At 49.3% G+C, this 16,891-nt stretch overlaps 1 protein-coding gene across 1 annotated transcript in view; it reads right to left on the bottom strand.

Moving 5' to 3' along the window:
- Positions 1-2,569: 2,569 nt before the first annotated feature.
- Positions 2,570-16,891, bottom strand: part of TRIO (trio Rho guanine nucleotide exchange factor) — a 417,508-nt gene continuing 403,186 nt past the window's right edge. Inside the window, exons 50-57 of the mRNA XM_064270659.1 lie at positions 16,178-16,316; positions 15,110-15,137; positions 14,708-14,870; positions 14,299-14,420; positions 10,506-10,584; positions 7,943-8,143; positions 5,486-5,624; positions 2,570-4,917 (exon numbers count right to left, since the gene is read on the bottom strand). Coding sequence (XP_064126729.1) covers positions 4,375-4,917; positions 5,486-5,624; positions 7,943-8,143; positions 10,506-10,584; positions 14,299-14,420; positions 14,708-14,870; positions 15,110-15,137; positions 16,178-16,316 — 1,414 coding nt within the window. The 3' untranslated portion in view covers positions 2,570-4,374. The remainder of the gene's footprint in view (positions 4,918-5,485; positions 5,625-7,942; positions 8,144-10,505; positions 10,585-14,298; positions 14,421-14,707; positions 14,871-15,109; positions 15,138-16,177; positions 16,317-16,891) is intronic.

Below are 16,891 nucleotides of genomic sequence, written 5' to 3'. Positions count from 1 at the left end.
AATGATAACAGGGTCAATCCATCAAGAAGGCTCCTTAGTGTGTACGCACTAAACAGAGCCACAGAGCATGTGAAGCAAAGGCTGACAGAACTGAAAGGCAGAGACAAATCCTTAATTACAGTTGGAGACTTCCATACTCCTCTCTCAAAAACTGACCAAAGTGATGGTTAATGTTATGTGCCAACTTGGCTAGGCCATGATCCTCAGTGGTTTGGCAGTATTATGTAATCATTCTCCACTTCATGATCCAATGTGAGCAGCCAATCAGTTCAAAGGTGAGTTTCCTTGGGGGTGTAGCCTGCATCCAATACCTACGGATGTTCTGGCAAAGCTCACTCTCTCTCAGTCCTGCATTCGACTTGTCACCTTCTAACTTCCAGCTTTTTGGACGTGAGCCAGCAGCTGGCTGCCTGACCTGCTGTTTTTGGGTTCGTCAGTCCCTGCAACTATGTGAGTCAGGAGAAACCTCCAGCCTGACGCCTGACGCCTGTCCCATGGATTTGGGGCTTGCCAGCCTCCACAACTCTGTGAGCCATTTCCTTGAAATAAATTTATGTTTATATATATCCTTCACTAGTTTTGCTCCTCTAGATAACCCAGCCTTAGACAGTCAACTAACTAGATATGAAATGGATAAATTCTTCAAAAAGTACAAACTATCACATTTTACTCAGTCAGTATGAAATAATCTGAATAGCCCTACAACAATTAAGGAAATTGAATTGGTAATTCAAAAATCCCCCCGAAAAGAAATCTCCAGGCCCACATGGTTTCACGGAGAAATCTACCAAACGTTTGAAGAATTAACACCATTTCTACACAATCTCTTCCAGAAAACAGAAGTGGCGGTAACACTTCCCATTCATGTTATGACACTAATAATAGTACCAAAACAACACAACGACAGCACAAGTGTGCTATGTTTTACTTTGGGTGATGGCCACAAGTATATCCATGTATAAACAATTATTGAGCTACATATAATTTGTGTGGAAACCTTGGTGGTGTAGTGGTTAAGTGCTATGGCTGCTAACCAAGAGGTCGGCAGTTCAAATCCGCCAGGCGCTCCTTGGAAACTCTATGGGGCAGTTCTACTCTGTCCTGTAGGGTCACTATGAGTCGGAATTGACTTGATGGCATTGGGTTTGGTTGTACTTTATTTTCTGCAAGTTAAATCTGACATAAAAATAAAAGATACATATATAAAAAGAGAAGCATTCCATCAGTCCCACAAATTATTTCTGTCCCTACCATATCTGAAAAAAGTAGTTCAAAGGACCTTTCTTCTAGTGGTCTAATATCTTTTAAATTAACGCTTGCTATAAGATGATATTCATAATATATTTCTGTGAAAATACTGATTTTTTTTCCCCTTTAAGGTTAAAGAGAATCTCTGGGTTTAAAAGCACTGTTATAAGCAGTAACATGCAGAATATAAAACATCTTTTTACATTTGAAAGAAAAAAAATCTACATAGAAAGCATTATAGATCGAAGATCTAAAGAACCACTTTTCACTTGGACATGTTTTTAATCTTACAGGCGTAACTAACTCATTCAGCAAGTTATCTATAAAAAAAAAAACACCTCTTGGTTCTTGTGCTGCTGAGAAGGTGTCAAATTGCAGTCAACCAGGCAACTCGCTCCAAGGCCTGCTACCATGCTGCTGCTGTGGATTAGAACCCAGTGTTGGGTTTTCCACTCCATCTTGAGACCAGTGAGCCATAGCATATCCCTGGGCCTTGCGAGATGAGACACACACCTCAGGCAAAGCTTCCTGTGTCCCGACTGACAGCTTAGCATGAATGTTTCTTTTCACGCTGGTCTTACATTCAGGATTATAGTAAGAAAACAAAAAACGAAACCTATTTTTTATGATGTGAACAATAATAATAGTCACCATCTCCAAAGGAGAGCAAAAAGGAATCCAAAGAGATGATTCTGGTTAACAGTTTAAGTAGCCTACCACAAGACGTGTGGGGCCATCAGAAGCTACACCTGCGTCAGCCCTGCAATGGAGACCCAGGGAGGTAGCAGCTGGAAATCTCCCAGGATTAGGCGCTCCCCGGCGTGGGGAGGTTGAAGAATGGCTACTGTGAAGTCTGCTCCAGAGGTGTGGATCTTCTGCTTGTTTGGTAACAGGATTGCTTGAACCCAGGTGCTTCATTTCCTTGAGGCCATCTGGAAAATGTTCTTTTGCTTTTCAGTGGCCAGAAGAAGCTCTTTCCTTTTCTCAGATTTCACATTCATCAAGAAATATTCTTTCCAGTAACTTCTGAGGATTAGGGTATTTTAGATCGTACCAGGGTGAAGCCCCCACTGTCAACAGGGGCATTCTGCTTTCTATGTCAGTGTCTCCTGAGTTGGGTTTGTGCGAACCAGTCTGCAGGAGCCTTACCAACTCCCCTTTCTGTGTTCACCAGGTGCCCAATCTCGAATTCTCTGCCAGCCTCCTCTCCCACTCCTCCACCCAGTGACCCCACTAGACGCCTCATCTTCAGCCTTGCCCACGGTGATCGCTCTTTCCCATTCAATACTGACCAATTTAAATAAAAGGCCTAACACCAAAATCAGGCAAATATGTTTAATTTTTTAAAATAACTGATGGCAAAATAAAATATTTACATCACATCATACTGTGTAAACATGTAAGGTCTCTGTACAAAGAAATATACATGCAAAATAATGTAAAAACCTAACTGAAATAATAAAGGAAACAACGCACAAATAAAAGTTATGAGGTTACGAATACACATCCAGTTCTGAATCCAATGTCTCTGAAAAAGTTTCTGTACAATTTTACAAGAAGAAACGAACAAAAACCCAACAAAAGAATAAATAAAACACACTGGAAGCTGCAAAGCTCAACTATGCCAGTTTATGGCTCAAGACCCAGGTGTCTGGCTGGCTTGGGGAGCAGGCTGGTCTCTTTTTTTTTTTTTAGTGTTATTTCATACAGCACAGGTAAAAACAATCCAGGAAAATTCAGATGTGCCCAGAAACCAGCCTCCTTTGCCTGCAGGCCTCTCCCCGGGCCAGCGCTAGTTCTGCCACAGTGACAAAGGCCTGGACACCAGCCCCATGACGGCCGGTGCTGAATTGGCTTAATTGGCTCAAAATCCAGCCAATTTTTCTACAGAAAGTTGAACATCAAAAAGTCTAAAAAGTAGTAAATGTCCAGACTGATTTCGGGAAAAAAAAAAAATAATAATAATACTTTGGCATTCTGAATAATAGCATAATCAATTTTTAAAACATTATCCTATTATCCAGTTTTATAGTCAAGAGTATGAAGTCACTTTTTTACAATCCTCAAAACTGACGAATTTCACGAAGAGTTCAATCTGGAACTGATGGCACCGGGCTACGACCCCCACCCCGCCCACCCCCAACACACACAAAACCATAAAGCTCACCGTACGAAGTATGTGCTTTTTCTATATATTTATTACAGGTACAACAGAGGTCTTCATAAATAGTTGCATAAAATGTTAAAGCCACAACATTGCACATGATATGAAATAAAACCAAAAAAGAAAAGAAGAAGAAGAAAAAAAAACCCCAAAAACAAACCCCCAATGAGTGCATTGACAGTATTTTCATCTGACTGTATACTGCTCAACAATCTGACTGACGGCTTGGGGGTGGGGGAGAGGAGGGGCAGGGGTCCCAACCAGATGTCCTTGCTCCATGGGCAGAGCCCTCTGGTCCCCAAGGTGTGCCCAGAAGGCGGGCGGGCATGGGCAGGAAGGCGGTGGGGAAGGACAGACTGAAGGCAGGGACAGTCTTATATACAAGTAAGGCCTACATTTCATCAGAGCAAAACGATTCGTTCTAGTTTTATGCGAAAGTCTGAGGTTGAACGCACGGTCGGGTGTCCCAGGGAGGCGCCGGCAGAGGTGGTGGCTGGGAAAGCTCAGGGCCAGGCGGACACTGAGTTGGAGAGGAGGCCCTGGGCATGGCGCCACACGGGCGAGTCTGCCCCAGAGATGTACAGTATCTTTGTTTTGTTCATTAACACCAGTGGTTGAACATAGGCATTTTTTTTTTCTTTTTTGAGTAAATCTTGAAAATGTGAAATTTGCAAAATTCTATTCCTGTTCATTTAAAAAAGTTATCTGTTGTATTTTTTGCAGAAACCTGAATAAAATCCTGTGACACAGCGGTGCTCCCTCTGCCATCTGCAGAGCGCAGTGAAGGTCCTCCACCCCAGCTCAGCTTCAGCTCTGAGTCCCAAGTTCACTTGGGAGGCAATGTCACACGATGAATACACCGGCAGCTGATGGCTTACCTTTGTTTGTTTTTTCCCTCTTCAAAATTCAAATTAACAGCTGATTGGCAGGTGAAAGAGAATGAGAAAGGACTTCAAGCCAGGTCAAACTCTAGGCAGGAGCCTGCTCTGGAGGAAGTTTTTAATGCTACGGATAGGTCCAACATCGTTCTGGTGTTTGCGCCGCTCAATGAAGGAGGTGAGTCTGGACGTGTCCAGGGTGGCCGCGCTCTTGCTGTGGCCTGCCTGCAGCCAGTGCTCCTGGAGGGACAGTGCCGCCGAGGGCCGCGTGGCCGGGTCCTCTCGTAGGAGGAAGCACACAAAGTCCTTGGCCTTCTGGCTCACCCCTTTAAAGTAGTCGTCTGGGAAGCTAAAGTCTAGACGGCAAATGTTCAGGCAGGTCTCCTCCACGCTGTCGTCCAGGAAGGGGGACACGCCGCTGAGAAGCACGTAGGTGAGCACTCCAATACTCCACGTGTCCGCGGTCAGGGAGACGGGGTTGCCCAGGATGATCTCGGGGGCTGAGAACTCAGGGTTCCCCAGCAGCGGGTGGATGTAGTAGGTCGTGTTGAGTTGGACAGCATCTCCAAAGTCAGCCAGCTTGATGGTCGGCTTGGCTGAACTCTGATCTACCAGGATGTTTTCAGGCTAGAAAACAGGAGAAGGTGGTCAGTGCAGACTAACCTCAGCTGAAGCTTAATTGTGATGGTCACAGGAACTGCCAGGGTGTTGGAAGGAACCTGCAAAGTCAACTAGAACAGACGGTTCATGCATGTGTAAAACAGGGTACGATCCTTAGAAAGAAGCACCAAAGTGGAGGAACTGCTGCCCCAGTTCAGCACGGATTTGCTCTGGCTGGCAATGTAAAGTTGCCTGATTATACAGGGCTGGCGAAGAGCTGGGTAGAGTGTTCACGTCTCCTCATTACATGGGGTTGGACAGAAAGCTGGGTGTTCACATCTCCTTCCATTACTAATGATAATACTCTTTTCCTTTTTTAAGGTATAACTGAACCAGTCCCATACCAGCCAACTTACTGAAAGTCTCGTGAGATGTTCAGAGATCTCAAACGTTTACCTAGTAGTTTACCAATTTTATGTATCACTTGAATGTAAATTCTTTAAACAGAGAATCAGTGTTCTTCTGGATTCTCATTTCCATGACCTTGCATTTGTCCACAGTCCCCTGGACTCTGGGCCCCCGGCGCCCCACCCACCTTTAGGTCCAGGTGTGCGATCCTGCAGTTGTGAAGGTATCGGACGGCTTCCAGCACCTCCCCCAGGTACATCCTGATCTTCCCCTCAGTGAGGTTTCCCCATCGCACCACACAGTCCAGAAGACGGCCTTGGTCAGCCCTGTGGGGACAGGCACGTGAGACAGTGGTTAGGGGCTGCTCCTTGGCCTGACAAGCGGTGAACACGTTGTACCTGGCCCCCACTATTAATGTTTCACCATGTTTCAGAATTATCCCTCCACCTGAAGGCATGGCTATATAAACAGTGATTTTTTTTTTAAACTTCATTGTGAAGATGTCAGTGGGCAACGAAGTATCCCTGAACTTAGAGGGAACTGGGTGGTGCCACAGAGAAAGATCAGGCGCCTGCCTTGGTTGGTGATTGGACACATCCATACACAAGCTGCAGGGGCAGGGCCTGGCCCAGGAGGCCTTCTGTACGCATCTGCTGAATGAGAAAATGAAGTCATGCCACCTCTCTGAGCCTTAGTTTCCTCATCTGTAAAATGGGTGATGTGAATAGAGAACGAGATAACGTAAATAAACAGACAATACAGTAGGTGCTTCAAGCTGGACTCAAAAGTCTTCCTACTCTGAAATGACTTTATACAACACTGCACATGCCCCAGGGACTAAACGCTTTGTATCAGCTCATTTAATCCTTGTGAAAACGCTCTGAGGAAAGAGCTGTCATGGTCCCCGTTGTACAGATGAGGAAGGAAAGGCGCAAAGTAGCTTTCTCAAGGTCATACAGCTCCTAAGCACAGAAGCTGGAATTGGAACCAGCTGGTGTGGCCCCAGAAGGTCCCTGGGTGGTGCAAACAGTTTGTGCTTGATGACTAACCTAAAGCTTGGTGGTCTGAACCCACCTAGTGGCACTTTGGAAGACCTGACGACCTGCTTCCACAAAAATTACAGTAAAAAACCCCTGTGGAGCAGTTCTCCTCTGTGACACACGGGGTTGCCGCCGTGAGTCAGAAGTGACCTGATGACGATGGGTTTGTTTTGGTCTGGCCCCGGCTCTCTAAACCACTGGTCTATGGTGCCCTCTTTGTTTGCCAAACAGAACTGTAGAGGAAGATCACCCCTTGTCTAGTACCGGGTAGTCAGCTGTCTGTGAGAATTCAGTCGTGATTTGTTACAAAAATAAATCCTATCAACCCGTACGGTGAAGCCAAACCATTTAGTTCTCCACTGAAAAAAATGACAGCTGAAAGCAGTGACATTTTAAACCTTGTAGGAAAGTTTTGACAAGGAGTCTAGCAACCACTCTTGTTAAAAGTCCCTGGGGAAGATACACAGTTGCTATCAGTCGGCAAGCTTCTAGAACCAGACGGGCCCCTCCTTTAAGCAAAAGAACACAAGGAACAGAAAGTCAGGTACAGGGCGTTGGAGGAGCCTATGCAAGACAAGGGCCAAAGCTCGCTCCAGCCTCATGGTGGACCTGCCTCCGTGGGACTTCGTGGAAGGTTCTGCTAAATTCCCACCTACAAGTGGATTAACTAATGAGTAGTGGCAAAGTGGGAAATAAGCTGGAGGTCTACAGAGATGTATGAAATGATTCCCCTAAAAGGAGAACAGGATTTTTTAAAAAGCTAAATGCAAAGATGTTTCGTAGAGAACGCATGAAGGGCATGAACGCATGAAGGGTATGAAGATGTCGGTAGCAAATCCTCCCCCGCAACGTCGGACAGCCAAAAATGTCTCTAGATGCTTCCAGCTATCCCCTGGGGGGCAAAGCTGCCCCCAGTTGAGGACCGCTGCTCTAGGATCATGGGTTTTCCAACATCTGAACTGTTTACTAAGGCCTCACACAGAAGCCACCAAGCCCATGGGTCCTAGCGAGGCTGCTCTGCTAAAGTGCGCAGTGTTCACTTCTCAGGGGAAGTGCACTCACCTTTCCCCTCTACTCAGTCCTTTCCACTGGCAGGAGGCCCGGGACAGCACTGGCCTGGGGTGGAGCCAGATGCCTGAAGAAGCGGACGCAAGCAGGTCTCAGACAGACCACGCCAACCGTCCCTCTGAGCAAGGACTGCCCTGAGCAGATGCATGGTTTCAGGTCAACCTTGGGATCCATGGACAGTGCCCACATGGCTGAGTGCTCTGGGCCCCTTGGAAACCTGTGGCATCTCCAGGTTGTCTGAGAGCCAGCATGGAGACAGAGCTGCTCCAATGCAGGGTGTGTTGGTTCCCATGATGCACAGCACAGACTGAAGCCTCGACTTCCCGTTTGTCTTTACTGTAAAGCCTTACACCGTGCCCTCTAATAGTAAGCACGTGCTTTAGAAGCTCTGTGAATTCTAAAATCCCAGTTTCTATCACCTGTACTTAGGGAGCATCCCCCCTCCCCGCGCCCCACCCCCTTCCCCCGAGAAAGGAAAGCACTCGAAGTTGAGGCTGTGGCGATAAGGAGGGGAGTTAAGCCAGGTGCATACGCACATTTCTAGAACCAGGACGTAACTGGTGGGGGTCTCAAACGTATCAAGGAGGCCAACGAGGAGGGGGTGCTGGAGGTTCTGCAGGATTCCCAGCTCATGGGTGACCTGGTCGCGCTTCATCAACTTCTTGTTCACAAACTTGGTGGCCACTGCTCGTTTGGTTCCTTTCTGATCACATTTCTTAACGACAGAGAACCTGCCTCTGGAGAAGAGGTTGAGAAGACAACTGCTCAGGGATGCTGAGATGTGTTGAGGAGAAAAGACTCAACATACAGGGGCTGAACCAAGGTGGTATCCACTGGTTGATGGCCCAAGCCCCGTCCACAGCCCCTGCTCCCCCAGCCACTTCTGATCAGGGGCTGAACCAGGGTGGTCTCCACTGGTTGAAGATCCAAACCTCATCCACAGCCCCTGCTCCCCCAGCCACTTCTGAGCAGGGGCTGAACCAGGGTGGTCTCCACTGGTTGATGGCCCAAGCCCCGTCCACAGCCCCTGCTCCCCCAGCCACTTCTGTGCAGAAGCTGGTTTAGGAGGCCATGGTGGCCCCAGGGAATAATGCCCACAGCCGTGGGACTCCGTCATTCCTGCCGTCTAGAAGCAGAGCTGATTTCCTCATCCCTGCATCTGGATCACGTGCCTTCCTCTGACCAACTGAATGGGGCAGAAGTGGTATTCGGAGACTTTCAAGCCCTAGGCCTTAAAAGACAGCTTTCCCTTTTGTTCTCATGGGAAACTTTCATCATCTGGTAAAGAAAAGATGTTTGGGATGACCTACTCAGTGCCTCCTGGTCACCTCGCTCCCACTCACGTTTTGAACAGCAGTGTCTGTCGCAGTCACCTTCTGATGCCTTGCCCTTGTTTGACATACTTGCTGCCTGTGTGTGTGGATGCTAAGTGCGCACACACTGCCTATGGGTGTGCGTGCTGCACTGTGTGTGCATGCTGCGTGCATGCATGCTGTGTGCACACGCTACCTGTGTGCGTACATGCTGCGTTGCCTGTGATATATGTGCACACACTACCTGCGTACGTGTGCTGCATTGCCTGTGTGCTGTCTGTGCACACACTGCCTGTGTGTGCATGCTGTCTATATGTGCACACACTGCCTATGTGTGTGCGTGCATGCTGCATGTGTCAGGGGCAGGTAACTCCACTCTCCACTTCACAGGTCTCATCGTACCCAATGAACCACTCCGGGGAGCCTTATCTGCGTTGAGAATTTTGGATGGCAAGATCTTGGACCTTAAGCCTGAGCCTATTGTTATAATGAGATTTGGCGGGGTTGGGGGAGCTACAATGGGCTGAAACATAGCAACAGTTGTGAGGGTGGCACAGGGCCAGGTAGTGTTTGTCTGTCATACATAGAGTCGTTACGAGTCACCCAGCAACAGAGAGATTTGTGTATTTTGCATGTCTGAGGACTGTAAGTAAATCTCAGGCCACAAGGCAGATGGTGCTGGATTAAGGACAGCCGCAGATTCTTTGCTACTCCCCGCAGTCTCCTACCCTGAGCCCAGGCTGGCTGTGTCTGGTTCGGACCCCAAGAATGAGGGGGACTGTGGAGGAAGAATGAGGGGGAATGTGGAGGAAGTGCGGCTGTGTGAAGAGGCTTTGCAACATCTGCTTTTGCGCCCCTGGGATGTCTCCACCAGCATGAGGAGAAGCCCAGGGTGAAGGATGACGTGGAGTGATGCCCCGCACCCAGGCCTGAGAGTCAGCGAGGGTGTGCCAGCTGACTGAGCACAGGAGACCCACACAATGCCTGCCCAGTCTCTCCACAGCACATGAGAAACAAAGCATCGCTGTGGTTTTAAGACAGCCGAGTGTTGATGTGTTATGAGCTACAGATGCAGAAGCCACGTGACCAGTGGTGGTGAGACTATGAGGGGGCTGCGGGGCGGGGTTTCTTGGTAAGTGTTTAAAAAGGGACAGGCCCAGCTGGCGTGCCTCTCTGACCTTTCTCCTCCCACACGGGACATGATGCCTGGTGTGCAGGAGTGCTGTGTCGCATGGATGCTGATGGCTCTACTGGACCACTGCCTGGCTGGGGCTGCCTTCTCTGGAGAAAAACAGCCCCTTCCTCCTGATGCCAGTGAGCCCGGCTAGCTCGTACATACAGGCTTCATCCAGTCCTAACAGATCCTCCATCTAATGACGGGGTCACTTTTAAGTTTCCAGGCCAATTGAAATGTGAAGAGCCCGTTCAGCCTTCTCAACTGGCTTTCTATTAGAAAATGAAGTCATTACTTGGGTGACTCTGACTTGCTTCTTCTAAGGACAGTATAGACCTAGAAATATACTAGATAGGGGAGGCATTAGTTCATGACATACAGTGGATGGCTTGGGGTCTGAGGCCTGAATCTCTCCTGAAATTCTTGCAGAAAAAGGCTTTCTTAGATGGCAAATACTGGTGGAGGAAAGGTGACCATAGGTCACGCTTCTGCTATGATACACGTAATGTCCAACTGCTGATATGACGCAGGTTTTAACTTTATCAGTCTCCTCTTAAGCTGTGTCACATCTGGCTCTGCTCTGTCTGCGGGGGCCCTGGTTTCGTATCGTACCTGCCGAGCTCAGCCACCTCACTGTAGAAGGCGTCGAAGTTGTCCTTCCAGGTCACCATGATCCCGTCACTCCCTGGACCTGCAAGGAGAGCAGCATCTCCTCTGAGCTTGAGGATTCTGAGCTCATGGGCAAACCACACCACTGCTGTCAAATCCTTTCCGATCCACAGGGACCCTACAGGACCCTAGAGGATCCTGATCCCAGCTTTCTGCAGAGCTGCCTGGGTAAGAAGTCTACGGGCCTGTGCGGGCCAGCACCGTGACCACAGTGCTGAAGTGTGGCTTGTCTAAAGGAAAATGTACTGTACGTGTAAAACGAGCACCAGATGTGGGGACTCGGTATGAGAAAAAAGAATGCAAAATAGCTCAGTAATAATTTTGTTAGGGGGGAAAAAAAAAGGAACCCTGATGGCGCAAAGGTTAAACACTCAGCTGCTGAGGAAAAGGTTGGCGGTTCCAACTGACGAGAGGCTCTGCAGGAGAAAGACCTGGCCACCTGCTCCTATAAAGACTGCAGCCTAGAACACCACGTGGGGCAGCTCTACTGTCATGTGGGGTCGCTGTGGCTCGGAATCCACCAGACGGCACCCAATGACAAAGAGAGTGAAGGCAATAATGACAATAATCATGGCTTGTAGGAACTAAGACGCACCAGACTAAAAAAAAAAAAAAATGTAAAATATTGATTTTACGTTGAAATCAAAACACTTTGGCGCTCTTGGAGTATGTTAATTAACATAACTAATTTCACCTGTTTCTTTTTCAAGCAATGAGAACAATTTTAGCGTGACATATGTGGCCCGTGTTTTCTTTTGATTGGACAGACTGTCCCCTCTTAGTCACTAGCCACACCAACTCGCAGTGGGCAGGGCTGTCAGCTTAACGTGCTCCCTCAGTCCCGAGAAACCACGGCTCAGTGGATTAAGTTCATTAACGTTCGCAGAGCTTACAGGGTTAGTAAACCATTACAAGCTGGAAACACGAACAGCATTTTTTTAGACAACGGCCCGTATAGTTCCGCCACCCGTGAGTAATGGATCTAATAGTATGTATGGCAAAGGGAAACCCATCGATCCTCTCTGCAGTCATCCTGCAAAAAGTACAATGCAGGCCGAGTCTGAATCACCCCAGTTGGCTGCCCGTCGGCCGTGGGGAGCGCAGTTCCCATCTGCTCCCAGGCGTTTCCTGGCTGCAACAGTCATGATCTCACCTACCTAGCCTTCTTTCTCCACCCTGATTTCCTACTTCACCTTTCACCTCAGCCTGAAGGAGCCCTGGCGGTGTAGTGGTTAAGTGCTCAGCTGCTAACCAAAAGGTCGGCGGTTCAAACTCACCAGTTGCTCTGTATTAGAAAGATGTGGCAGTCTCCTTCCAGTTCTACTGTCCTATAGGGTCGCTATGAGTTGAAATCGACTTGACAGTAACTCTTTTTTAAAAATATACAACCTGAGCCCAGGTGGTCTCACCTCTGCCCAGGTGGTCATCTGGAATGAAATTTCTTTAAACCATGTCCACATCTGAGCTCGTTTATCAAGGGTCTGTGGGGTGATGTCACCTCCTCCATGAAGCCCTCCTTGATCCACTCACAGGTGGACGTCATCTCCTCCCATAGCCAACCATTAGCACCTCTGCTGGGGCTCCCCACTTCTAACTAGCAGCGTTCCTTGCCTCTATGCATTGTAAACTTCACCAGGTCAGATCCTCCAGCACACACAAAGTGCTAAAGACGTCGTCACTGAAGGACACAGTCACTTACACCCAAGGGCCCACTTCTCTTGGTGGTCTGCTTTGTTAATGCTGGTAGCGGTGAGCTAAGGTTCTGGCTGCACTAACTACCACTGTCTGGACAGCTAACGCTTTGCTATTCACAGCTTCTACCACCCAGGTGAGGAATTACACACAGAGTCTCGCTTATAAAAACAAAGCTACCTCACCATTTTGAAACATCTACCAAATCCCACTGAGAAATACTGAGGTTCAGTTAAGGGGGATGAAAAAATTGGGCCACAGACAGTGGCGATGGTTGTAGAACAAGGTGAACATAACTGTCACTGAACTGTACACTTAAGAATGACTGAAATGGCAAATGTTTTGTGTTACATACTTTACCACAATTTAAAAAAAAAAAATGGACTTGTACCTCCAAAAAGGCAATATTTCTCTACTCTTTTTTCCTTTTGAATGGGTTTGCTTGGTTTTTTTTAATTAGTATTACATACATGCAGAAATGTGCACAAACCATAAACGTCAACTCCTTAAGCGCCATCAGACCAAGAAACAGAGCACTGCAATACCCAGAACCTCTCTTGCTCAGCCCACCCAAACCATCGCACCTCTTTTCTCCCCAGAGGTCACCACAACCCTGACTAGTGACACACAGGGCTTTCTTTTTGTGCCCTTCTCTGGCACAATTACAAACCCTTGCACACATCCTCGTGGCTGCAATGCTGACGACTCCAGACTCAGGATTGCCTCCTGTAGCCCTGACTCAGAGAGGGACTGCGGACCAGCCCTCTGCTTCCTAAACATGAGAGGCTCTGGAGGCAGTGGGGGCCAGAAGGGAGTAGGCTCACGGCTCTGGCAGCTGGTGGGCCAACCTCCACACAGACAGCACAGGAACCATGTGTTATGTGGTTGACAAACACACCGATGAAAACAAAACAACAAAGCGCTGATGACTGCAAATAAACTGGCTTCTCAGAGAGATGGTGAGGTCATCTGGAGAGGGCCATGTTACAAGGTGAGATGTTCGTCTTCTAATGACCGCTGGGGGCAGTAGATGGATTATGTGACCAACACACACTGCTTCCTCTTCCATTACCTCCCTACTGGCGTCTCCCCAGGAGGACGGTCTCTTCTGACTCCCTACGCTCTCACTACTGATTGAAGGTAAAAAGCCACCTGTGTAATCTCTGGCAGATCTTTTTAAAATGTGAAAGTCAGTGGTTCTGTAATCTCAGATCCAAAGGCTACCCAAAATTCAGAATGCTTCAGTGAGCTTACAGTGTATGAGGTAAAGCTTGAGATGGAATTCTGTTTCCTGTCTGCGTGCAGGGCACGCCAGGCCTCTAGTCACTGTCTAGGTTGGATTTTTCCAGCTTCCCATGCCTGGGGGGCTGGTGGGCGCCCTCCACAGCCTTGCGTGGCCTTGTGGGCCTTCCCTGAACTGCGGTGAGACACCCCTCAAGAGCTGAAGGAAGTTTAAAGAGGCCTCAGGTGTGGACTTTTACCCTGAGTGGCTTATGGCTTAGCTGAGGAGAGTGTGAGGGCTTTAGAGCGGAGATGTGCGGCCCTGCAGTGCAAGTACGGGGAGGACAAAACTCCCCAGCAGCAGGGTAGCCATGAGGACTCAGGACATAGGCACAGAGTCTGGTACGCTGGTGCTTGGCCCACTTTACCCCCTTTTCCTTCCTTTTTATTTCAGGTCTAAATGAGACCAACTTAGGTTAGATTCTCTGAGCATCAAAGCATCAACTGGAAAACCTGGTAACAGACGTGTCTGTAAGTTCTGTGGGCACAGGAAGCCCTTGGTCCCAACTCAGAGGCTGGTCGCTAGAGGCTCTAATGCCAAGTGGGGGTGGTTAGAGGCCTTTACTGCCCATATCCTCACTCTCTTTCCTGCCTTCCAGGCCTGTGAGGGGTGCTGCAGGTCACCCTTCTGGTGACTGTGGTCTGAACTTGCAGCTCTCTTCTGGAAGGCTACATCTTTGGTCGGGGGAGGGACTTGGGGAGACCGCTGAAATGCTGCCTCACCCAGGTAAGTGGGACCCGCCGGCTGCTCAGGGCAGCTTACCTAGAACCCTCAGGCTGGCCGATGATGAGGCGGCGCCCATGTCGTTCACCGCGATGCACGTGTAGAGGCCGTCGTCCTCTGTGGTCGCACCAACGATCTTCAGGGCGGCCTCTCCTAAGTCACTGCCACATGGGGGACATGCGGGCATCAGGAAGGCTCAGCACCACGTCGCCAGCCCAACATCTAACCTCCCCTTCAGGGCCGTGGGAACTAGGAGCCCAAGGGCTGAGGAGGGATGTTAAGTGGTTCCCACTGCACACCCAGGAACGAACGTGTTCCCTCATGGGAGCAGTGAGTGCTGAAGGTGACCAAGGAAGCAGACACGTCAGTCACAGTGAGGGGGGCACCTCAGCTGCACACCGCGACCCTACCCCTCAGCCAGCGACCCTGACCCCGAGGGCCCCCTCACCTGTAGGAGATGCTGTAATGACCATCGTTGTTCAAGGTGTTGTGTTCAGGGCCCTTCCAGGTAATGGAGGCCTTGGGGCGGCCACAAACGCGACATCTAAGAACAACGGTCTCCCCTGTCTCACACGTGACCTCACTCAATGGAATGACAAATTCTGGGGGAACTGGAAGGGGAAGGAGCAGGTCAGAACCAGGTGGCCTGAGCTCCCCTCCTGAGCTGGAGCCCAGCGACACCTCCCTGACAAACCAGTAAGACAGGGGTCGCTGCCCAAGCCCCCGGCGCCACAGAAAAACATGCCAAGGCTACACGGGAGTGCTGTGAGACGCTCCCTAGACCTCTAGTCTCCAAGACAGAAGAAAACTGTAAGTCTCCAAGACAGAAGAAAACTGTAACAGAACTCACCATCGTAAATGTAGTTGGGATTGAGAAGCTGAAATGGAAAAGCAAACAGGTATCAACCAAAATGAAAAACTATTTTAAGGGGTATTACTTTCAATCCAGGGCTAAAATTTTTTCTGAAAAGAGAAATGTAATTTGACCTGTCTGGGTTTTAATCAGGACAGGTCACGACTGTTTTCACTGTCTTTAAATGCCTGTGAAAGCTTCACGTCATCTTAATTTGGGTGTTTTTTCTCCTTCCTACACCCCGCCCCTAAACATGGCTGAGCAGAGCCATCTACTTCCTCCCAGGGGCTGGGTCAGCTGCTGTGGCTTGCCTCGTATGTGGCAGCCCGTGCTCTGCCCAGGTGCTTGGATTCCCTTTCAGGAGAGGTTTGCTTTTCTCCAGGTGAAACCTCCACAGGTTAGGGCAATCTGATTACAGAAGAGTAAAAGCTGGATAAGGAACCCTTGTGATGCAGTGGTTAAGCACTCTTCTGCGAACCAAAAGGTTGGCAGTTGGAACCCACCAGCTGCTCCATGGGAGAAAGATGTGGCAGTATGCTTCCATAAAGAAATCCTACGGGGTAGTTCTGCTCTGCCCTATAGGGTCACTGTGAGTTGGAATTGACTCCATGGCAACAGGTAGAAGCTGTTTACAGCAGCCCCAAAGGGCTTTGTCAGTCCCCTGTGGTCTGAGGCCGGAAGGCTGAGGAAGGACCACCAGACACAGTGTCTTTGCATGCTCTCTGTTTTTGAGAACCAAGTCTCCGTACTTCACCTGGAAACCACACGTTGTTCTTTGTAAGATGTGACACCTGGGGAAGTGTGCACATGTGTACCTGGCTGTAAGACTGTGTGGATTTGGTACCTTTGCTGAAAAGCACACCTGTGCCCACCGGCACAGTCCCACAGCGCCTCCTCAGAAGTCCCCGCAGCATGCTCCTTGCAAGGCAGAGGAGGCGGTGGGGTGCGGGGGACAATCCCAGGCAAGCCCAGGCCCAGTCCTTCTGAGTGCCCAGCACCCCTTGGGCCCTGGCACGGAGCGAGCCTCCTGTGCTCATTGGGGTCCCTGGATGCACGCCCACTCACCTTCACAGACACCTTGTTGCTGAGCCCTGCCCGTGATTTTCCGTAACCGTTCTCCAACTTGCCTTCCCTTTTGCCGTCTTTATCTTTTTTCTCAGATTTTTTCCTTAAACGGAGTGCTGTGTGCCAAGATGTTGATTTCCTACGGGGAAAATGATATGTTGTTGGCGCTCTGCCTTTCCAGTGTTCAGCCAAGGAGGCCTGAGGGGATTAGAGGACTGACTGTGCAGAAAGGGTGACCACAGGCCCCTTGCCCCAGCATCTCTGCTGAAGAAAACTTGCCTGATCCTCAATAACCAGGAGGGAAAACCAGTAATTTCTTCAGTCAGATTATAAGGATGGAAATTCAAAGGGGCCTAAGAATATCTCTTGAGGAAACAAAATATAAAGTGGGATTCTTGAACAATGAGCTAGATTTCTACATATCAAGGAGGGACAGAATGAGGGCATGTCCTGGGAGCAGCAGCAGCGCCTGGAGCCTGACCATGAGCCCATCCTCCCTGGGATGTCAGCACTGAGCCCAGGGCTGTGTGGACCAGGGCGGGGGTGCCAGCCGTGGCCTCACAGGCCGGAGTGGGGTGCCAGCCCCAGCCTCTGCCCAAGCCCAGCTCAGGGGTCAGCCAGGCTCGGTGAGGAAAAACTGCAACCAGTGAGTTTGGGCTGATGTTTGTGGCTGAAGCCGTGGAGGCTTCAAAGAGTACAAAGGTTTGAGTGCTT

This window comes from Loxodonta africana, chromosome 2, assembly GCF_030014295.1.
Source record: "Loxodonta africana isolate mLoxAfr1 chromosome 2, mLoxAfr1.hap2, whole genome shotgun sequence".
NCBI classification, from domain to species: domain Eukaryota; kingdom Metazoa; phylum Chordata; class Mammalia; order Proboscidea; family Elephantidae; genus Loxodonta; species Loxodonta africana.
The sequence above is the reverse complement of the archived record's forward strand: the minus strand, read 5'-3'. Positions and strand labels throughout refer to the sequence as shown.